Genomic DNA, 24,241 nt, shown 5'->3' with positions numbered 1-24,241 from the left:
CTTGAGAGGAATCATACTCAGAAGGGAACCTCATCCTCATTTGGGTGACACTGGACAATAAATAATGTCCTTTCTACAACAGCAACCAAGGGATTGTGGGGAACTATTAGGTCAGTGTAGTTTCTGAGTTCATTATAGACACTAATTCCTGACAGATGTAAAGGTCCCCAAGTGGCTCTGTCCATGGCTGTCTCCTGGTCACAGGCTGTCTCACACAGATCCATGCACAGCATCAGTGAGCACCACCAAGTGACGAGACTCTGACCAGGGGCAGAGCCAGTGGTCACACTGGAAACTCAGAACACTGGGAGCTTGGGAGTGGGATATATAGTTAGTAGTTGCTGTTATAGAAAATTCAACTACATGTTCTGACCAATCAGAAGTGAGATTTGATAACTCTGTGGTATACAAGATGACCAGTGACAGCAGAATGCAGGAAATTTCATTTGTTTTTAATCTCTCAAAAAACATAAAAAGCTTTATTGTCAATATATCACATGCAAACGTGCAAAATTCTACAGTAAACACCAATGTTTACATCAGGTTCCTGCCTTAATATGCTTTTATTTTTTAAAATACCACTACGCTCTATCCACAGCATACTGTAGTTAGGCTACAGTTAGGTGTCAGAAACAGGTAAGCCTTTAACATTTTGACGTAGAGCTTTAATGAATTCTTCAGTCAAATATATTTTGAGTTGTACAATATGATGTGTTTGTTTCCTCATGATTGTGCACAGACACGATTAAACTTTCGGGGGAAATTTTTTTGCATTGGATTAGTGAATGAAAATTGGACAAATAAGACTCTGTTAGAACAACTTTAAAACTTTTTCTCACTTCTGTCTATTAATAAGACCTTCAATGTGCTGTGGTTTGGAAATTGTGTCAAATGTATGAAAGGAACGGAACATGACGGGTCAAATAACAACACCAGGGTGATGAGATACTGACCACCATGAAGCATTGGGAGGTTTCTTTATACATGAAGTATAATACTTTTCTTTAACAGCACATGCTAAAATATTACTCCTGCTAAAACTCAATTATTATACATTTTAATTCATTAATGAATGACATGCTTTTTAACCGTTTACAGTTACATTTAAATGCTGAGGAACATCCACAAAACAATTTATGCCGCACTCGTCTTACCTCAGAAAAGGGAAATTGGGGCTTAGAATTACATCAGACATCAGACCTAAGTGCTTAATAGTATAACATAGATGCCTAAATGTACATTTGTTGTTATCAATACGCAGACTGTTTAGTCAGTCTATAGATTTAACAAGCTATTATGTGTGTATCTAAAGTGCTTTATATAACGTATAGCTCATTTAAACGAAGGGAAGTGCTGCTTTGTTTACTTCTGATGCTGTGCACAGTCATGTTCATTTGGTGTCACTCCCTGAAATCTGAGGAGCTCAGAGCTGTGAAGAACAACCGGAGTTCCCGGGTAGGAATTTTGAGTTGTGAGGGTGTTTTCTGTGGCTTTTTTTCATCAAAGGTCAGGAAGAGTTAAGACCTCTAGTGGAATACAGAATATATATACCTGTAATCACTTGCATTGCAATGCTAAATAGTTTCTTGTGAAGGTAATCAGAAAGAAAATGCAAATGATCACATTACCCAAAAACTGAAAACTCCTTCATTCTAAAGACTTTCCCAACAACACTTATCAACAATTCTACATTAAAAATCAACCTATTTTTAATGTGACGATGCTCTGTTGCTATAGCAACAATAACCTAGTAGCATGATGTACACAAGGCGGCATCGGCTTAGTGGTCAGCACGTTCGCCTCACACCTCCAGCGTCCTGGGTTTGAGTCTTGCTCCCGCTCAGTGTGTGTGTGGAGTTTGCATGTTCTCCCTGTGCTTGGTGGGTTTCCTCCCACAGTCCAAAGACATGCTTCTAGGGTAATTTGGAGTCTCTAAATTGCCTGTAGTGTGTATGTGTGCCCTGCGATGGGTTGGCACTCCGTCCAGGGTGTATCCTGTCTTGATGCCTGATGACGCTCTCCCCGTGACCAGAGAATAGATCGGATAAGTGGTACAGACAATGAAATGAAATGATATACACAAATGTGTATATATATATTCCTTTGTTGGTGTTATAGCACTTTCTGGTTGGAGAATTCAGCAATGCTGTGGTCTCAAATAAAACATCTAATGACAGAATTTAACGACTGCCCTTAGATTAAAAAGGTTTTCAGTTGATCTTTATTTTAAATATCAGTTGAACACCATTGTTAGTGGTATTGAGAGTAGTTACAGATTGCAGCCTTCACTCTGTATTCACTAACGTCTGAGTACTTGGACTCAAAGGAAACTGGTTGTGATATCATACACTGTATTATTTGCTCAGTCATGACACTGTGTGAAATTCATACTTCTGTAAAAGTATGAATCGTTTTGATTTCAAGAGACCACAAACTGGGATTAAACAAACTGGTGAAATGGCCACTGGTCCTTCAACATGTTAACAGAACACTGGAACGGTTTTCTCAGAGCTGTAATGAACCTTAAATGTCCCCAGTGGTCCATTTGCCCATGCTTAGCACTGTGAGCTCCCTGTGGTCAGTTTAAACACCATCTGACGTCTTTCGGTCTTAAAATGTCCCTTGTGGTCCATAGGCGATGTTTGTCCTTCAGGGGTGCTGGTGTTTCTCAGCATGCCAATAGTTCAGTGTTGGGTCTTTCTTTTCCCCCCATGTCCTGGTTTATCATCCTCTGAACAGTTGTTCATTTGGGGGTGTGTGTATTCGTCACAGCACAATGGAGCCCATTTAAGTCACATACTGGTTTTCAGGTAATTTTTTAAATATACATATAATTTTTTTTACGTATTTCCGATTGTTGGCACGTTATGTATCGTGGCCACAGTGGAGCCACTGTTCATGCTGACCCGCTCGGCCGTATTGGCCAGCTCGGCTCGAGGTAAACGGAACCCGTTTTCCGAGTTACTGGGCAAATTTGCAAAGCCTCCCAACCTGGCACTGCCATGTAAGTGCTCCATCGGCAATGTCGTCATTGTTGTAGTTGAGGTCGTTTTCCGCGGTTTGCTAGAAGTCCCACCGAGTATCCTCCTCGTGTGCATCTTCCTGTAGCACAGACACACAATGTTCTTTTTATTTAGTCTACTACTTAAAAATACGAATAAGATGAAGTATTACGTTTTGGTTTATTTCTTCAGTTATTATTATTAGATGATTTATTTATTTATTTCTCTAAAAGAAGCTTGATTCGTGTCACATACTTTGACACAAAGCTAAACCTAATTACTTTCACAGCACACAGTTAAAACTGAACTGGGTCCTTTAATTAGACTGATCTTAATCTCAACATGCTTACACATTATCTTCTGATTTAATTTAATGGCTAATTTAGGTGCGATTTCAGTCTTTAGCCATGTCTGCTAGCTGCATGCATTTACCTTCAAACCCACAGCTCAGGTACCAGTTGTATGCTTATTTACTATGGAAACACGCAGGCCTGCAATATTCAACCCTGTCACTGTGTGTTATATGGAATGTGGATTTACTTGTTATATGCCTTCAGTATGATGAGTAGTATACCGAGGATGAATATGATGCCGATGACGATGACTGCGATCATGGCACCTGAACCTGGAGGGAAATAAAGGTTGGTTAGTTTGTTGCTGATTACTACTGTCTATTTCTATTATTTCATGAACACTGGTTAGTGTTTAACTGTGTTTTCATTCAGTTGCTTCAACAAAAATTCATGAAAATGCCATAGTACTGTAACAAAAATAAATCAACAAATACAATTAAAAATACCCCTAAGATAAACTCTGAGATTTGACACCAAACATGAAAACAAGCAACAACAACAAAAAATACTTCTTCATTCAATACTATGAACTAGACCGTGAGATACTGAGAGACTGAACTGTCTTATCTACGTGTTAGAAACTTTAAAGACAACTTCAGAAACGTCAGATAGTTAAAAATCTTTTTAACCCATGATCAGTATTGTATATTGTTCAACCTGAACCCCTGACCCTGATGTTACTGCTTTGAATGTTTATGCGCTCTGTTCTCAGTGCCAATCTTCTCCATATGACTGTGAGCCAGCACACGGAATGCAATGCAGATAAACTGCATTACTGAGTTTGTTTTTGTTTGATTTTTTTTTTTTGGTGTGTACATGTGTAAAGGGCATTGTTACAGGTCTAAAAATAGGAAGGTCATTAGCAAGTGAATATAAACTTAAAATAATTGTATCTTAAGTCAGGGCTCAAAAAAAAAAGAAAGAAAGAAAGAAAGAAAGAAAGAAAGAAAAATCATTGGCTCCTACACCCAAGATATTTAGAAGCCCCAAATCGAATTTTTATGAGTCTCACACACACACACAAACACACACACGTCATGATTTATAAATGTCACATTGCACACTTTATGTGAGCTTCACTGTTCCCTTTCCTATCTGTGCTGTCTGATGTTATCTGCTCTGCCTCTGATTGCCTGTGATATCTTCTGCACTATAATGCAAATTAATAACACTTGACTAAATACTGTATAGAAATATAAATACTGTGATTGTTTAATAGCTATAATTTCTTTATTCTTCTCCCTTTTACGATCTTTTTTCCCCCACTGCGGTCCATATCTGTTCTACTTGTTAACTAGTCATTTGATTTTATTTTAGTAAATGTTATTTCTTTCACTGCAATCATGTAAGTTACACTGTAAATTTACATTTCTGCCATCTGGCAGATGCCCTTATCCAGAGCGACTTATGTTTTTATCACATTTTATACAACTGACCAATTGAGGGTTAACATGGGTCGGGGGGGGGAACTCACAACCTTCTGATCAGTAGTCCAACACCTAAGCTACCCCATCGCCACTGTAATTAGATCTCTTTTACTGCAACTTCTATCACTATCACCGGCACATTGCACCACTTTCCCTACCCAATTAAACATTACACTAAGCTCTTCAGGTCTTTTGCAATTCACTTTGCCTCCTCTTCATCTGTACGTGAGTTTAATTCAAACACTATGGACACAGCAGGACAGTCCATGAGCGCATGGGATAGTAGAGCAAAGCAATCAGATGCAGGAGATGAGAGAGTTCAGCACAGAATTAAAGCATGTGTATGTGTATTAAAGCCCTTGTGTATGCTTGCTGATTTTTGTTGAAGGTTGGAGTGTGAAGAGGATCGTGGTTAGGTGCATTGGTGATCATCTGAAGTGCCATGTGGAGCCCTGTCTTAAGGAAACTGTACATACATAAAACAGTGTGCAAGCGGTCAAGATTTTCCTATGAAATGTTTTTCACTTCATATGAAATGAAAGAGTGCATGATGGACAGCTTTAACTACAGTGTGTGCAAAACAATTCATTCAAATATTTAACGTCTCTGGCACATCAGAGAGTTTTTAGACAAACTAATAGCACTCAGATCTGAGTGACCACACACTGCTGAACTGCTCCCACAGCTGAAATCAGGGTGTGGTGTCATGTGCAGTCCAAAATAAACAAACATCATAATGTTTAAGTACCAGAGTACGAATAAACACTGCTCAAAGCCTTTATTCTGCCATAAAGCCTTAACTGCATAGTAACTAAGGACAAATAACTAAACACTGTGACAACAGTAGTGACTCTGAGCTCAGAATGATGTATGGATTATTTCTTGTGTGCATTGTCTTTTCTGTCCTTGAAGAAAATATAATCATATAATAAATAACTGTAAAACAGACTTGAAGTCAAATTTGTTATATATAATATTGAACATAAGGTTGTTTATATATAGAAACCTATTACTACAGTATATTAGTACAAATTATTGCTTCTTTTTTGTCTATAAATAATTTTTATTATATATTTTCTCATTCGAGCTGATAGGAAGGTGACAGTAACTCAGATAACCATTTTATCACTCCTTAGTGAGCAGAAAAGCATCTCACCTGTACAGTATATTACACTTTATTCCCAAATACCACTTTTTATAGAAAAAAATGCAATGTTTTTAAAAACAAATACAATGCAATTTCCATTTTTTTATTTTTTTTTTAGATAAATTCTCCATTTTATTCACTTGATCAGCTTTGACCCTGTTGACCCCATCTTTCCTGGTTTATTGTCTGTCACTATATATTACTTTCCATCCTGTTAGTATAGGAAGTTTGTCAGCTTTATGACATGAATTAAAATCACATTTGGTGAGTGTTTCAGCTCGCTGCGATGGTTAAAGCCTAACCCTGCTCTAATTTTTTCCATCCTTTGTTGATTTATAATAGCTGTCTTGCATTTCTCTCACACTCCCACAGGCAAACCTATTTAGTAATATGTGACTCTATAAATATATCCTAATACAGGACTGTACACATTACAAGTAAACTCTCTTCATATATATCATATGAGCGTATGCATATTTTCTGAAAGTAAAGTTTCCTAAAAGCTTCCTAAAAAACACTTACTCTGGATGAGGATTTGTTCTCTTGATTTGGTCACGGCTGTAGTGAGGTTGGTCACAGGAGAAATTGTGGAGGCTTGCATCTTCACCAGTGTGCTGAAACAAAACAAAGTGTTTTAAATCACAGATTTACTGCTGAAAACATTTCCAAACACTGAACTGTGAGTTGATAAGTGACTGAGTATTAACAGATATAATATATTACCGTAAAGTAGTGAACTACTTCCTTTGCTGGTTTGTCTAGTTTTTCCTACTTAGTACTTGAATGGTTTTGGTTTAATTAATTAGCTAAGGGAATGATGATTAACTATCAAAACCTTCCTGGTAAAGCTAGTATTGCCTGTACAACTAGCTGATATGTAGCTCATGGAAAAACTCCATTACTTTTTAACTGGCAGGTAATATATATCCATCTAGTGAGAATATTGATTATATAGCCTTATAAGTGACGGAGCTAAGTTCCATAGCTGTTATGAACGTCTTGTTCTACAAGCGCTTACAGAAAGAGACAGGACACACACACACACAAAGCTGAATCAGAATCTCTCCACTTTAATGATTTCACAAGAAGCTTATACACAGGCATTCTCACACAAGGTTTGAGAAAAAGCGGAGTGAAGAAGTAAAGCAAAAGAAGCAGTCCTTTTTTATTTGCCCTTCTCACAGACATACGACAAGCACAACAAATGTTTAACATTTAGCAATAGACACAGGCAACATCGTTGAATGTCAGACAGTATGATCGTGAATCACAAATCATAAAATAATGGTATGCTAATATGAGAGGACAACTATGAGAAAAGCTTATATAACGTTATATAACATTATAACATACTGATACTTTTTTGGTTTCATTGCAGAAATATTTAAGAAAGATAGATAATTATCCCTTTTTTTAAAGAAAGATGTCACTCGCCAATCAAATTTGTTTGGAATCAACCATTTTTTGTCGTTTTTGTTTTCTTCAAACAACAGTTATCTGTGAAAATCCCATAAGATCATCAGTTTCTAAAATACTCAAATCAGCCTGTCTGGCACTAACAAAGTTTCCTTAATCCTAACATTATCTTAATATTACCTGATACATGAATTTGCATGAACTAATAAAGTCAGAGAGTGTACACTATATTGCTAAATGATTTGGTACACCCCTCCAAATCATTGAATTCAGGTGTTGTTTTTTTAGGATAGCCCCACATTGTTCCCACAAAGTTGGGAGCATGAAATTGTCCAAAACGTTTTGGTATGCTGAAGCTGTAAGAGTTCCTTTCACTGGAACTAAGAGGCCAAGCCCAACCCCTGAAAAACAACAGGAACATTGAACACCTGAATTCAATGATTTGGAGAGGTGTCCCAAAACTTTTGGAAATATAGTGTATGTGTGTTAATAGTTTAGTTACTATGAGTTTCACTGGTAGTTAGGCAAGGACATCCCTAAGTCCTAAAACCATATTACATGTTATTTCCAGACACCCTTATCCAGAGTGACTTACATTTATGTCATTTTTCATACAGCTGATCATTTGAGAGTTAAGGGCCTTGTTTAAGGGCCCAGGAGTGGCATTCAGCTTCATAACTTTCTAATTATCAGTCCAATGAGATTCCACTGCCTTCTGAACAACATAGTTAGTAGGAGTTACTGATTTGTTTACTGACTGGCTCCTTAATATTCTTGGAGATATATCAGGTGCTATTTCAACTGAATTGAGGGATGCAAAGTAATTAGAAATGAATTGATATCAAATGTTTTGGGGTTTTAAAAAGCACAGCATGCATGTACACTTCTTATTAGAACATACATGTTTCCCCTGTGCACCACATTAGAGGAAAGATAAGATAGATGTCACCATTTAAAGGAAATAATTTTATTTAATTACTTAATCATACCTAATGATGCAATTAAATAAAATTCCTTGAATTCTTTGTTTAATCGTGTGTTAAGATATTCTGCCAATGGCATCCCAAGATCAATTTCACACATCTTCAAATTAGGTCTCTCTTCCCTGACATATATTAAAGATCAAAACAAGAAGTTCTGCCAACTTCCTGTGTTACAGAAAAGTTGAACAGGTGTGTTGGCCAAGAAAAATCTTGTGAAATAGTGACTCATAAGGACTGCTACATTAGAAAATAGTAATTATGAGAACACTTAGGTGTTGTATACACCCAAAAGCTCTGAATAAATGCGTCAGTCTCTAAACAAATGTGTCAGAGGTGTAGTCCTGTGACAACAGGCAACGGCAAAACTCATGATTGAAATCATGTAGTAACTTGATTCTGCCTCTTTCTGATATCCAGAGTTCAGAGCTTCAGACGATTAAATATAGTTAGGTTTAGGCATGTTACTCCAATTTTGTGAAACACGAACAAAATCTTAAGGTAATAGAAGAGACCCTTTGCCCCATTAACATTCTGACAAAACCTGTGGTAAACGAAAGCTTACTGAAACCTTACGTTACTTTAGCTAAGATGTTAACTTGTCAATAACTTAACTAACATGCTATCTCGTCTATAACCTGCCAATGTTGCCAATCTAGTCTATAACCTGCCAACATAGTACGCCAATTACCCAACCTATAATAAAGCTAAATATAATAAAGCTAAATGTTAAAAATGTAATTGATCTCAAGAGTGGTGTGGTATCCAGTAAGCCATACACATTCTCTACAGCCAAACTGCTTTTAAACCGAATCCACCTGTTTTATTCTAGACCTTTATAAACTCTCCTTTTGCAGAAAGAAACAAGGGTTCAAGAAGAACACTCAGTTGAATGTGAATACTCCAGCTACAACCTCAGGTTCGATCCATCATTGTGGGATTCAGAACAAAATTTGCGTTGACTACAAAAGCTCTGTAACAATGATGAAAGAGCTCAGTTCGAGCATGAGTGCACTTACACACAAACACACACAAACACACACACATAGAATTGAAACATGTCCACAACTATAAAACATGCAAACCCTGCAATTTATTTGATCATGTGATTAAATAACACAGATATAGAAATGGAACACTGGCAAACTTGAGGACCCAGATGACTTCATGGCCAAAAAATGACAACTCTCAAAGTGCTTTTAAGGGTGCTCCTATGGTAGATAGAATGTGATAAAGTGTCCCACCTGGTGACCAGGTTATCTTGTCACTACACACCTGATCATCTCGGCACCTGCCCAATACACACCTGATTATCTTGCAACTACACACCTGGTCACCTCGTCACCTACTCAAGACACACCTGGTTATTTTGCTACTATACTTGGTCACCTCAGCAGCTACCTAATATACACACCAGACTATTTTGCTGCTACATATTTGGTCACCTTTTTACTTACCCAATACAATCCTGAGTATCTTTCCACTACACACCTGGTCACCTCGTCAACTACTCAATACAATCTTGATTATCTTGCCACTCTGTACCTGGTCACCTACTTGATACACTCCTGGTTATTTTGCTACTACACTTCTTAGCACCAACCCAATACACCTACCCAATCCGATTATCTTGCCACTACACACCTGGTCACCTTGTCCTCCAATACACACCAGATTATTTTGCCACTGCACACATGATCACCTATCCAATATGCACCTGATCATTTTGCCACTACACACCTGCTCACCTCATCACCTAACCAATACACACTTGATTACTTTGCGACAACACACACGGACACTTCGCCACCTACCCAGTACACACCAAATTATTTTGCCACTACATACCTGGCCACCTCGTCACCTACCCAGTACATACCTAATTACATTGCAACTACACACCTGGTCTTCTTGTCACTTCCCTAGTACACACCTGATTATCTGACCAATACACACATAATTATCACATGCTTCATCATCTCATCATATACCCCAACAATAACTGATTGCCTGTTTATAACACTCCTCAGCACTTCATTACCTAGCAAGTACACACCTGACTATTTGTCTAAAACCCACTGGATCAACTCGTCACCAATCATTCCAATGCACAGCTGGTCATTATCATCTTTTCACACCCAATATACACTGTACTACACAAATGGTCTTCACACACTAGATCACCTATCCAATACACATCTGATTATCTGTCAAATACATCATCCCACCTCATGTTTTTATTACATCAATCACAAGCTAGTCACAAACTTAATCACACAACCTAAATTACATAGTTTATACAAAGTTTTATTGTACAGTACTGTATAAAAATCTTAATCTAACACTCCTATTAACACTGCATTAGTGTCTCAGTAAAAATTAAATCAGATATCCATACACTTTTATGGAAAAAATGTGTATTTTGTTGTGCTGTAATACATTAGGTGTTTTTAATGAAACATCACTGACATCATTTGGGATTTTGCCTGTAGAGACAGAACTGTAGTGAGTTCTTCAAGAAGTCTGAAAATAATTATCAGCAAATTTCCTTAGAAATAATGTCATTAAAATACAAAGGAAATGCTGGATGTTTAAATTCATTTTTATTGGTTGTTTTACTGCTTATACTTCAGCACAGTAATGATTTGGATAACATAGTAAAAAAGTATTTTGGCGGTATCTTTATTTTAGTGAGTTTATTTAGTTGGATTTTGAAAAGTACTGTGTTTATGAGGTTCAAAAATATGACCAATATTCCCAATTTAAAGCGTATGTAAACTGTTTGGCTGCTTACAAAGAATTGACCCAAGCCAAGCATTCCATGTCAAGGCTCCACACAGGAAGCCGTGCCACCAAGCTTGGGTTAAAAATAGAAGAGAGCACCCACGCCACCAATCTGTCAACAGAAAAATCACCTAGCTTTTAAATGCATGTTTAAACGTTGGTGTTGTGGGTTGACTCTTTCGAAACTCTTTCGTAAACTTGCTTCGCTTGGCCTTCCACTTACGCAAACAAGTTTTGAACAGCTTCCGGACGTATGTGAAACTTTGCCAGCATTCGGTTCGGTTTGTCAAAATTGCCAACACACACAAATGCCAAAATTGCTTAATATGCCGATGCAAATGTATTACAAAATTTCAATTCTTAAGGTGAAAATTCCTAAGGGAGGGCATTTGTATGCCGATGTTCCACTGTATATATAAAATCAGATTCTTATTAAAGAAAGAATATCAAGTCCAGTCTAAAAACAAACTACTACAACAACATGAACACTGGTCAGACACTAAGAATGACTGGTCAGACACTAATAGAACATAAGTTTGTAAGAGGCTCGTGAGACTATTCACCTCTCTGACTGTGACTTGGTTTAGAGGTCTACATCCACCTTTACAGCACTCCTAATTTGTTCTGTTTGTTTTGGGATTAGCTACAAGCAGCAGAACAGAGCCAGAACATCAAACAGTCATAAAAGACAACTTGGATGTCCTGTGAAGGCAAGTCACAGGTCTAGTCTCCATTCTCTCTCTCTGTATCCGACACCATAAACCTTTATGGCTTTAGTTATCAGCAGAGCCGACAGAGTGCATTGCTAGCGGACCTTTAGTAGCTGACTTTTTAATCCTATGTGATCCTACTGTCCTTCTCATTGGCTGGTGGTGTGTGTGTGTGTGTGAGGTGAGGAGTTGTGAGAATGACGATAGAAATAGTACAATCATTTTTAACCATCTAATTTATTAGGAACCTTCATGCAATTATCCAATCAGCCAATCACATAACATCAGCTCATTATATTAAATCATGAATGATCTTTAACTATGGCATGCTTGGTGGTGCCAGATGGGCTGATTTGTGTATTAGAGAAACTGCAGATCTCTTGCGATTTTTAAGCATAAGTGTATCAAGAATTACAGCGTTGATGAGATGAGGTCACAGTGTTGATATGAGAGGTCAGAAGACAATTTTCTGATTGGTTCAAGCTGACAGGAAGGCCATTTTTTATAACTGTGCTAAACTGAAAAGAATCTCAGTTGGGCAGCTGAAGATTTAAAAGAATGCTAATGTTTGTCCAGTTTGAGTAAGCCTGTGCCGAGTGTATCCCTGACTAGATTCCTGTTCTTGGCTCAAAATTGAGCATGCTCTGTGATCTCAGATGCTTTTCTGCTCCCTATGTTTGTAAAACATTTTAAAAATTGTGTTACCGTAGCCTTCCTGTTATAACAAACCAGTCACTCTCCATTGACCTCTTTTATTACCAAGCTGTTTCTGCCCACAGACCTGCCTCTCACTGGAGGTTTTATGTATTTTGCACCATTCTGTGGGAACTCTAGAGACTATTGATAATCCCAAGAGGTCAATAGTTTCTAAAGTAGTCAAACTAGCCCATCTGGCAAGTCATTATTATTTCCACTATCCATGTTTAATGTGATCATATTCTGAAACTAAACTAAACTAAACAGAGTGTGTCATGGATATATAATACCACTTGAAACCGGCACAATATATCATTAATATAATATATTATTCTTTAAATATTATCCTATTAAATATTTATTATCCTATAAATATTAACCTTCACTTGCCTAAAAAGGCTAATATTTATAGTATAATAAATATCTTATAGGATAATATTTAAAGGATAATATATTATATTTATCATATATTGCCACAATATTTTCAGAATAGCTTCGATCTCAGAAACAAAACTAAAGATCTATTCATAAACATATTGTAAATTTACTCAACTTCCTGGGAAATCACACTAGCTTATTAGTTTGTAGATTTCTGCCTACAGAAGGTGTTTGTTATTAATATTCAGTACATTATTAGACAGATTCATTATTGTTGTTTGCTTTATATGCAGGGTTTGGTGTGTATTCTGTAGGGTCTGTAGGGTCAGATTTCTTTTGTCACAATGATTTCTTTGACTAGTTTATTTTACCGATCTGGACCTTTCCGGTACACTGCCCCAGCAACTCATTTGTGTCTATTTTGTTTTGTGTAACATCATTAAGTAATTAACATAACTGCTGTGCGTAAAGGAAACAGCCCAACACAGATGACTCATCTTTTCTACTCCGGGTTAAAATAAAGATGAATTCTATTTTAATGGCTGAATTTGAACACACCCACTTGGAGTTCCCAGAGAGGAACTTAATACACAAGTGCAGGTAACTAAAAGATCTGGCAACAATTTTGTGTCTCACACACATACAAAACAGCACCTTGTTATATAATGGTCATTGTGACATCAAGCCACAATGTGTGTGTGTGCTGAAGACCTGGAATTCACAAAATCATACTTGAAACCCAGATTTACTTCATTATACAAAATTTTAGTATATTGTATACAATATATTGTCTTTTATTGTTTATGTATATTTTTTTCCACCCCCCAAAATGAACTTTTAGATGATTAATTTTAAAGGTATGTCTCCTGTAGATTAAGATAAAACATACCTTTGCAACTCCTTTAAGGTACAAAGTTCATCACCAAGAACCACTATTACACGTTTGAGGATACATTTTACTTTCTAGTGACTTTCAAGTACTGTACTACTTTATAAACATCTTTACTGGACATGTTAGCTGTCATTTTTCTGCATACCTAGGACATCTGTATATCTGAGGTTGCAGGTTATTTCCTAGAGTTCATTTGCACATATAAAACTTCTGTAAAGTTTGCCTATAATCATATAAAGTATTCTGAGATTATAGTCATTCTTGGTGTGGGAAACTGCCGGGCCATTATATAGCCTATAAATTTTATGTCAGTTTTCACAATAATTTGTGTATTTATCCATCTGACTTTTACTCCATTCGGTCTTGCGCAAGCAGCAAATGAGTTCCTTTTTGTAAGTTCCTGCTGAACGAAACCACTCACACACACGCACACTCATACACACACACACTCACACACACGGTTTCCACTGGTCAATATTTAACTAGTAAACCTCTAGCTGGGAAATTCATTACAGGACAGGTGCGGTGAGTGTTTTTAGCTACTGTGTTGTCATCACATTGAATTTCGCTTCAGTAGCAACCATTTAGTTCTCTCTCTACCTTGGTTCATCCTTGATCAGACAATGGTCCCATTCATCAAACACCTCCAGCCTGTGGCATGTTTTTCAGACTTTAGTTTTGAGAGTCAAAATTAGCTGAAGTTCACATCTGATGCGATTTCAAGCATTAACAAAGCAGATTAAGCAAAACCTATTGCAACTTTACTACTTATAATCCACAATAATTGAACATAAGCTCTATAATAAACAGAGCACCCTAACAGATCTGTGATGGTTACATTGACGCATATCTTCAATCGCATCATAATTATCCTTGATGCTAATATTAGCATTGAACATAATTATGGTAACAATTAACATTTTGTGCATATTGTGCCACGTTGCTTTAATGAACACTTGAACCGAAATACCATGATGCAGATTAGATGGGTGTATGCAAATAGCCGAGTCGCTTTTGTGCACGTTTCATTCAGCACGTTTTGGGCTTAAATTTGGGCTTAAATTTCTGCTTTTACGCAGTGCATAGAGATGAATATTCAATTAAGAAGGTCACAAGGCAGATAATAGGCTGGTTTTCATCTGAGGGATCATTCATTTATTCTTCTCTAACTGATTTATAGATCGTGTTACAGTAGTGCCATCGGACTATTATTCACAACACAAACATGCAATATATGACAATTACAAATGACAGTTAAAGCTAAGAAGAAAAAACAGCACTGGGCAGATGCCTTTATCCAGAGTGACTTATAATTTATCTAATTTTTTATACAACTGAGCATTAAGGGCCTTGTTCAGGTGCCCAGCAATGGCAGTATAGTGGATCTAAGACTCAAACTCACAACTTTCTGATGAGTAGGCCAACACCTTAACCACTAAGCTACCAGAACCCCATAGTTGTGGTTGTAGTGGATCTGGAATATACCTTAGATGGGCTACCAATCCATTACAGGGCATACACAGATTTACACATTGGGGCAATTTCACAAGTCAATCGTATTGAGAGGTATGAGGAATGTAAAGAACACAGAAGAATCCTAAGAAGACATGCAGAAGCACACAGAGATAATAACCTGAATTCTGTGTATGCTGGAGCTTTATGGTGGCAACGCTAACTGCTGCACCATCACCACCACAGTGGTAAATCATCTACAGGAACAGTGATTACCGCTACACAATACACATTTCCTATTCAATAACCTATCTCAATGTTTTCAATTTATGACTTTTTCATATTTGAACTGACGGTTCTTCGCTCATGCATGAAAAGCTGCAAAAACAAACGACAGTAAAAATGCCGTTTACAGGAAACATAACTTGAGTTCATCAACAAGTCATGTGACTAGATCATCATTATGTTACGATGGCAAAGTAAAAAAAAAACAAACCACTGCGTGGGTTTTCTGTAGATTGCTTGCAGGATTGTCATCTTTATCACACAACCTATAGAATGGCAAGACTGTGTGGATTAGATGAGACAGAAAAATGACAAGAATGAGCTCAATATTAAAGAGTGGCGTCAGGTCGGTTTTCGCCATACCTGTCGGTAGGGTAATGGAAAACCGCAGAGAAGCGTAACAAAAGAAAACACGTACAAAATGTGCCAAATGTTTCGGCTAGAAAGTATAATATTGCAAAGCATTTTCTTGCAGAAATAAACGTAATGGAAATGAAGTGAAAATTCTAAATATTTTACTCGATTTTTTTTATTACTAGTCACATGACTTTTGCTTAAACCATTAGGAAAGCGACAAATACAAACTTAAGCATTCCATTAAAATAGCAATTTCCATTAACAACATTAACCACTACATTGGAGGCTGTTATCAACCCAATTTAATTAACCAACTGTTTATGCAGATCTCAGTAGAGGTTGATAAAACATTATTCTCAAGGAAAAGTGCAATTATTCATCCGAATAAATTCTGTTAAACTTTGAAGTATAGTTAAATTCTTCACCTAGGTTAGCATGAAAATGGTCAACTCTTAAATTTACTTAAAGCATGAACATAAAAGGAGAAGTGAGATTCACAGAAATAATGTTAGTTACTGCTGATAAATTCACCTTTCACTAAGAATGTGAGAAAACATTAGATAAGGTTAACCAACGATTAGCCTAATCTGTCAAATGTTAACTAGCATGATAATAACTCGGATGACACATGATGATCTCTCTGTATCTAATCTACTACATTTTTTAAAATTGTGATACTGAATTTCTGTAAAGCTGCTTTGTGATCATGCCCATTGCTCTATTTAAATAAAATCGTTACCTAGCATGATAATAACTCGGACCAGACCAACTATCAAAATGCTAAAAGAACAAAACTGTTTTGATGGATTTAAAGAGTACTTAGCAGCAGATAGATTACAGTGATGAGTATTAGCCCTCACTCTTTCTTTTACACTTTAAATTTGTTAGAAATTTCGATCAACTCCAAGCTCATATTTTTTTTATTTTACAAATATACAGTATGATTATAACGAAATGTAGTGTCAAGATAAGGAGCTTTTATTGTCATTTCAACCGTTTATAGCTGACGCAGTACACAGTGAAATGAAATAACGTTTCACCAGGACCCTGGTGCTACCTGAAACAACACAGCGCTATGTGAAACAACACAGAGCTCAGGGCTAAAAAGTAAGTTGTCCTAGCCTCGTAAAGTGCATCGTGTGCAACCTAGTGTAAACAGTGCAAGACAAAAGACAGCTTGAACATGGAATGAGTAGAAAGTAGCTTATAAACCAAAATTTAATTTCATTTTCTTTGTGTAGTGCACAAATAGTGTCACAAAGCAGCTTTACAGTTATCAATATATGTATTTAGGTTTAGATTTATCCCTAATGCACAAACCAGAGGTGATGGAAAAGAAAAATTCCCTGAGACGACACAAATATAAAAACCATGAGGAAGAAAACTATTCTCTCAGTCAGATTAGCCTGATCATAAAAGTCTTTACTTAAATACTCTCAGGCCTGAAACATTTGCAGAAATTATTTTGTTTTTATCGACGACTACATTCATTAACAGGAAAGTTTCTTTGAGGCGGATCTGATTCCCATCTCTAGGCAGAAATATTTACCTGCCACCTTTGAAAAATTTAATTTGTTTAATTTTCAGTACAATTATTTTCAGTACTGTTCTGCATTTAACTACAGAGAGCCTTCAACAGTCTTATAGTGATATTGGTACTGAGGTCAGCAGGCCAAATGCCAGCTTTTATAAAACTGTGTAGAGAGCTCTGAAATGAATTCTCTCTCTCTCTCTCTCTCTCTCTCTTTATGTCCCCCCCTCTCTGTCTCTCACTTTCTCTCTCTCTCTCTCTCTCTCTCTCTCTCTCTCTCTCTCTCTCTCTCTTTCTCTCTCTCTTTATGTCCCCCCCTCTCTGTCTCTCACTCTCTGTCTCTCACTTTCTCTCTCTCTCTCTCTCTCTCTCTCTCTCTCTTTATGTCCCCCCCTCTCTGTCTCTCACTCTGTCTCTCACTTTCTCTCTCTCTCTCTCTCTCTCTCTCTCTCTCTCTCTCTCTCTCTCTCTAGGCTCCTGGTCCACAGGAACCCTGACCATGATTGTAAACTTGTGAGGGAGTGAGGGAGTAAATCACTATTTGACTCCAATAAACAGACAACATTTTATTGTTGTAAACATTTATATAATGGCTGATTGTTTTAAAGAGGTCACTGACTGTAAAAGGGTTTGAGAACCATCTGAACTAGACCTTGTAAATGAGGTGTTTCGAATGAGATTAGTTGGAATATTGCATTAAAGGGTACTCCATTGCTTTTTTTTAATTGGATAATCATGTTCAGGAGCATTTCTTGTGCCATGTGCCATTAACACACTTCACACTTAACACATTTTCCTGTACAGAAAAAAGAACAAAAATCCTGTTTAATGCGAATTTGCTGATAATAGAGTCTAAGGGCAGTTACTGAAACCTGCCAATTTTATTTTTTCGCTTATTGAAGACATGTGTAAATGAATTTTTCATAATCTGTATTATTCATCTTTACAGAGATGGGTCTGCTTGTTTCAGAGGGAGGTTTTTTGTTTAGCAGTGTAATTGTGTGACTCTGATGGCACATGGTAACTACAGAACCTTTAAGAAATGTAGATTTTTACTGTATTACTCCAATGTTGGAAAATCAAATAAAGGCCTGTCACCTAAATTTTTTCAAAATGTTTTGCTCTTAATTACAAACACTACCGCATTGCGCAAAAGGACCAGACATTTTTTTTCAATTAAACACTTATTAAAATGATTAAATTATTTTGTGACAAAAGTAATGAAGAGGAATGTTTTCAATACATTAATTCCAGTTTAAACTCAGATTAAAGTGACATGCAGTAATTTACCGTTTAACAACAAATTTCATTATTACAAATAAAAATATTTATAGATTATATATTTATTTAGCCGTTGATGAACTATTTGCAGTTTTGTTACAATAATTACTGAATGTGGGAATTTGATCAAAGATCAGTAGGGTCTAAAAAGCTGAAAATACATTGACAATCTGGGATGTTTTTCATTTATGACTGGAAATAAATAGAAGGTTTAGGATTTTTGAAATTCTCTTTAACACAATTTGAGCTTAAAACAAAGAAAGCCAATGTTCAAGATCTTTTGTATGATTTTGCACTGTTTCTAGCTTAAATGTAAGCAATTATGTGATATTGAACTTCATTGTACGTAAGGTACGATTTCTCTCATGTTTAATCTCTTCTACTGAAGCATGTGCTCTGATGACATTCTGATGGATTTAATCTAAATGGATCGTAAAGTTTTGTAGAGTCATTAAAACACAAAGGCAATGTTTTCCAAAGAGTTTTCTATATTTCACTCAAGTTGATGTCAACAATCTATTTTGTAACAAAGATTGTTATATTGTAGTAATATAACAATAATCTGTTCATCTGGATTTGCCATCTATTTTTGTACGAAAGTGCCAAAATGTCACAACAGGACACCGGTATCAGATTGTTTGGAATTTAATCCCTTCACAAAATGTTTTTCAAGGTTCAGCGCAGGTTCAGTCACCATTTTTTTGTCTCATGTAGATTGTGTTTCTTTTTAAGAGGCTTAAAAAGGCTGCGTTGGCGATAAGAGAAAAGGAGCAGCATCAAACGTAATAAAGCTGTGAATACACATCTGTTAACGTCAGCCTATAGGAATGCTAACTATTCATTTCCACCAGCGCCTCAGTTTTCACACACACCGACACACAACACACAGCACGAAAAGCCCCTCAACAACACTTCTGTTGATCGGAGCAATCGAAGCAAACACAGTCTACATGCAGGAGAGAGTTAGACCTAGTGAGTCAGATCGTGATTATGAGTTGGTTAAATGTACCTGTTCAGTCACACCTGCTTGTGGAAAAATCTCCTTGCAGTACGAGCCCCTCAGTCCACAGATCAGGGCATAGTCCAGTAAGACTACGTAGCTGATGAGAGAAGAACTCCAAAGAAAAGGACCAGGTAAAGCACTTTACCAGAAAGAGCTGGAGAAAAGTGTGTGTTCACGTCTGCTGTGTGTACCTGGCTGACAGGTGTGTGTGGCGCACTCTGCTGTGGTGAATCGAAGAGAAGGCTGGTTTTTCAGGTCCGGCCTGGCCCCCTAGGCGTGCCGCACTAGGAATACAATAGACACACACACACACACACCAAACACACACACACACACACACACAGATATCATACTGATCTCACCTACATACACTCATTTACTGATGGCACACAGATTTCCCCTACCAGTGGCTGACAGATGTTATCACTCAGGCTTAAACGGGCAATACGAGAACGGGCGCGACAAGACCAAGATTGACCAAGTGGCACAAAGAAATGGACACAGACTCTGAAGGAAAAATCCAGCACATTGACATCACTCCCTAAGAAAATAACCGGAACATTTCCATCCTCTGAGAAAACTAATGCCACTTTACTTAACACACAGCCTAAGGGTAGCTGATGAGTTTTGTCAATATTATTTCAGTATAAGATAAACAGCACCATGACAAATTCAAAGCTTTCACATGCAACAATAGAGAGGTTATTGCTATCTCATACATGTTTCAGACATGTCGTTTTGTCCAGCTTAACAATAATGACCTTCCATCCATCCATTCACTTGTTTATTTATTCGTTACTCTTCGGTAAGACTTTATCGTTGTTCTTATCCCAAGAAACCTGAGCACAAGGTAGGAACACACCCTGGATTGGATGCCAGCGCACTGGATCAATACCGTCATTCATCTTCAGTAAAGCTTTATCCTGGTCAGAGTCACTGTGTAACGTGTAAACAGGTTTTCTGTTGTTGTATGCCTATGGTACACACACACACACACACACACACACACACTACAGATGGACGTTAATAATTTTGAAAGTTCTCAAGAATTCCATTAATCTAACACCGATATGCATTAAATGTCGATTGGCCAGATGTTGTTGGATTATATGGCTTTGAACCATAATCTCTTCACACACGTCTTTTGAATCACGCGATTCACAGCAGGGTTAGTTTGCTTTATTCTGTGACGCACTGATACTCTTTCTAATACTGAGGCTACAAAAGGGGAGAAGAGAAGACAATAGGCAACGGCATCAAGTGGAATCAAGATATGAATACGTATAGAAATAAAAGTCATGCTACATAAATACAAACACTATTACAATGTGAAAGATGCTCGAATATTCCTTTAGGGATTAGGGAAGTTTCAGCTGTTGATTTTGATGAAAATAATGAACTTAGATATGTAAAAGATCAGTGAATTTCAGGATGAACCATAGCCACGCTGCTAATCGTATTATGTAGTATATGGTTTTGTGTTACTCTGATGCTTTACACTCTTACACCTTGTGAAGTATTTTGCATTACTTTCTAATAAATATAGATGGTAAATCTGTTGATTTTAAAGAAGTTGAATTTGATTTTAAAGAATATTTGACAAAATACAATTCAAAATCTCAGTCTCTGTGATGTCTTTTTTCCTTTTTGTCAGTCTTTCCTGTACTTCTAGACTTTCTTACTTAAATACCTTTACATTCACAAACTTAGGAGTTGATATTTTTCTGCTTTGAGAAAAAGAGAATTAAAGCTGTGTATTTGTTTTAAGAAGTAACTATACTGTTATATGAGTGAAGAATTCACAGTTTATACAGTATGAGTGAACATTTCTGACTTCTTTCCCTTCATCTAAAAGCTTCTGTGACTCAGCAAAGGACTAATAATAGTGCGTTGTTTTTTTAGGGAAAATTGTTTTTATGGCTACTGTTATATAAACCTGGTCTCTCACAAGCCCCAGGCTCAGGTTTCAGACAAGGTGACGTGATGGCAGCAGCAGAAGTGATTCAATCTGCTTCCATAAAATTTACTCTTTAAAGAAATTCTGAATAAAAAATGACTGTCTTATTTGAATAATCAGAATGTTGCATAATAAAGTATTTTAACATGTCCCTTAAAAGAACATCTTTTCAACTTGAATTGCTCTAATGAATGCCAGGATTCATGAATATGCATGAACATGCAAATCAGAACAATCATGTGCATCCTGAGATATTTTACATCTTAATGTTTTGTTCATTTTTTTGAAGGTTGACATTTGTATCAAGAAAGAGAAATCTCTCTCTCTCTCTCCACTAATTGACTAATAAAGAGTAACCTTTGCTCATGTACACATCTGGCTAATAAATTAATAGATTAGGGCTATTTGCAGAGCCAGAATGGTCTATTATTGCCCCTTTATTGCTGAAAGGAAAATAGAGAAGACAGGATAGAAAAACAGCAGGACTGATATTTGTTTTTTGTTGATACAGATATCAAGTCACAAAAATACCCAGAAAAGTTAATCAGCAATCAGAGATACACTATATTGCCAAAAGTATTCGCTCACCTGCCTTGACTCGCATATGAACTTAAGTGACATCCCATTCCTAATCCATAGGGTTCAATATGACGTCGGTCCACCCTTTGCAGCTATAACAGCTTCAACTCTTCTGGGAAGGCTGTCCACAAGGTTTAGGAGTGTGTTTATGGGAATTTTTGACCATTCTTCCAGAAGCGCATTTGTGAGGTCACACACTGATGTTGGACGAGAAGGCCTGGCTCTCAGTCTCCGCTCTAATTCATCCCAAAGGTGTTCGGGTTGAGGTCAGGACACGTTGGCTAGTTGTACAAAGTACAAAATATCTCTAGCACTCTAGCTGACCCTGACACGTTAAACACAGCTAAGTCGTGCTTTATTGCATTTGAATATTGGCTTGTAAAGTGTAAAACTAATCAATGTTCGCAGTGCATTGTGGGAATGCACACAAACGCTTCACCTCTATGAGTACACTGTATCACATGATCACTCAAAAACAATGTCTACATGTTCTAGCTGTAATCCTGATCTAGTGAAGCACAAAACCTCTGAATCAAACTGAATCTACTCAGGGAAAAAACACATCCAGGTGAGCAGTATAGAAAGACGTGCTTTTGAGGGAACGAGAGAAGAGAAGCTGCCTCTCTTTCATGTATGGAGGTGGAGAGATTATAAAAGCCTTGAACAGGAGAACAAGGATCAAAGGGTCGCTGCTAGATGAAGTCCGCATGGGATTTAATATAATGTACATTACACTTTCCCATAATTCTCTGGGGTTTCAGTCTAAACTGCACAACCAATCTCTCTACCAAACCATGTTATTTTAATACAGACACTTTCTTCTGCTCTCAAGCATGTGAAACTATAAATTCAACCCTGGAGAGAGGGTGGAGCACATTAAATTTAAAACACTTAGCACACACTTTGATTTATAATATAAAACAATGAATTTCAATACACGTCCTGATGCACATCTGCACTCACAGACGCTCTGAGGTGTTGTGGAAGGAACCAAAGTGGAAGGATGTCTACGTGAGCTGACAAAATAGCTATCGTCTGACTAAAAGGAGGAAGTGTGTCATTGTCTCGGCTTCATGCGACACAATGACAATGAAGAAAGGAAAGTGAGAGAGACAGAGACAGAGAGGGAGAAAAAAAAAAAGAGAGTTTACAGCGGAGACGTAAGCTTCAAAAGCTCAAACAGGGTAACCTACAGTACACAGCGACTGTCACATTCACACTGGGTGTTGATAGAAAACAAAATAAAGAAACCTATAATACAAATAATAATACAAAAAGTCTATAATAGACATTTTTAAAGCCACGTATTTGCACATCGACTAGAAGAATAAGTGCGAATTGGCGAGAAGCAACAACAATCATCTTACCTCGTAGACTGTAGCAGTGTTCTGTGTAGACAAATTTTCTCAAACGTCATTGGCTAATGCTGAATTACATAATAATTAACAAACAAACACATAAATAAATAATGTTTAGTTTCATCAGTTACAGTTGAAGTCACAGTTAAACATTCCTTGAAAGTATCACCGCTTCCTCTGTTCCTGGAGGCTAGAGGGAAACAGAAAGAAACCCTTGTTTAAAAGAAAGGAGGAAATGAAAGGACCATGTAGGAGCCCCACAATACCGTTATCATTCTGCAAGAATATAAAAAGGTGTGTCTAGACCTTTATTTCTCCCTGCTCCACATTTCTTCAACATGATTTGAGGAAATTTCTGAAAAAGTCCCTCATATCTTGTTCATGGACATAGGATTAGATTGGTGCGTGTTTATGGTGTAAGAACCTGGCTTTCAAGCTTTCAATGAATTAAGTGATGACAGTCGACAGTCTTTGCTTATGCTCGCTTTAATTTTAGAATTACTGTAGGTTATGGGGGCAGAGCTTCGTGTTCATGGGAGGGAAAGGGGAGTGTACAAATGAGCTTTTCATAAAAGGATTAAACTACGTGGCAGACTGCAAGACAAAGCTGTTCAGTCACAGTTGTGGTGGATAATTTGCTGAAATTTAAATGG

General features: G+C 37.1%; 1 protein-coding gene across 2 annotated transcripts; it reads right to left on the bottom strand.

Moving 5' to 3' along the window:
- Positions 1 to 424: 424 nt before the first annotated feature.
- On the bottom strand, positions 425 to 24,241 carry ncmap (non-compact myelin associated protein). 2 transcript variants are annotated; one of them, XM_058399213.1, is made up of 4 exons: positions 19,715 to 24,241; positions 6,452 to 6,543; positions 3,543 to 3,627; positions 425 to 3,102 (listed from the first exon to the last, which is right to left on the bottom strand). In XM_058399213.1, exons 2-4 carry the CDS (start codon positions 6,528 to 6,530, stop codon positions 2,841 to 2,843), a joined length of 426 nt encoding a protein of 141 aa, XP_058255196.1. In that variant the 5' UTR covers positions 6,531 to 6,543; positions 19,715 to 24,241; the 3' UTR covers positions 425 to 2,840. The 2 variants fall into 2 exon arrangements, with proteins under 2 accessions (XP_058255196.1, XP_058255195.1); XM_058399212.1 differs by having other exon boundaries at positions 19,701 to 21,286.

Source organism: Hemibagrus wyckioides, linkage group LG09 (genome assembly GCF_019097595.1).
Source record: "Hemibagrus wyckioides isolate EC202008001 linkage group LG09, SWU_Hwy_1.0, whole genome shotgun sequence".
NCBI classification, from domain to species: domain Eukaryota; kingdom Metazoa; phylum Chordata; class Actinopteri; order Siluriformes; family Bagridae; genus Hemibagrus; species Hemibagrus wyckioides.
This window is presented reverse-complemented; position numbering and strand designations above follow the sequence as displayed.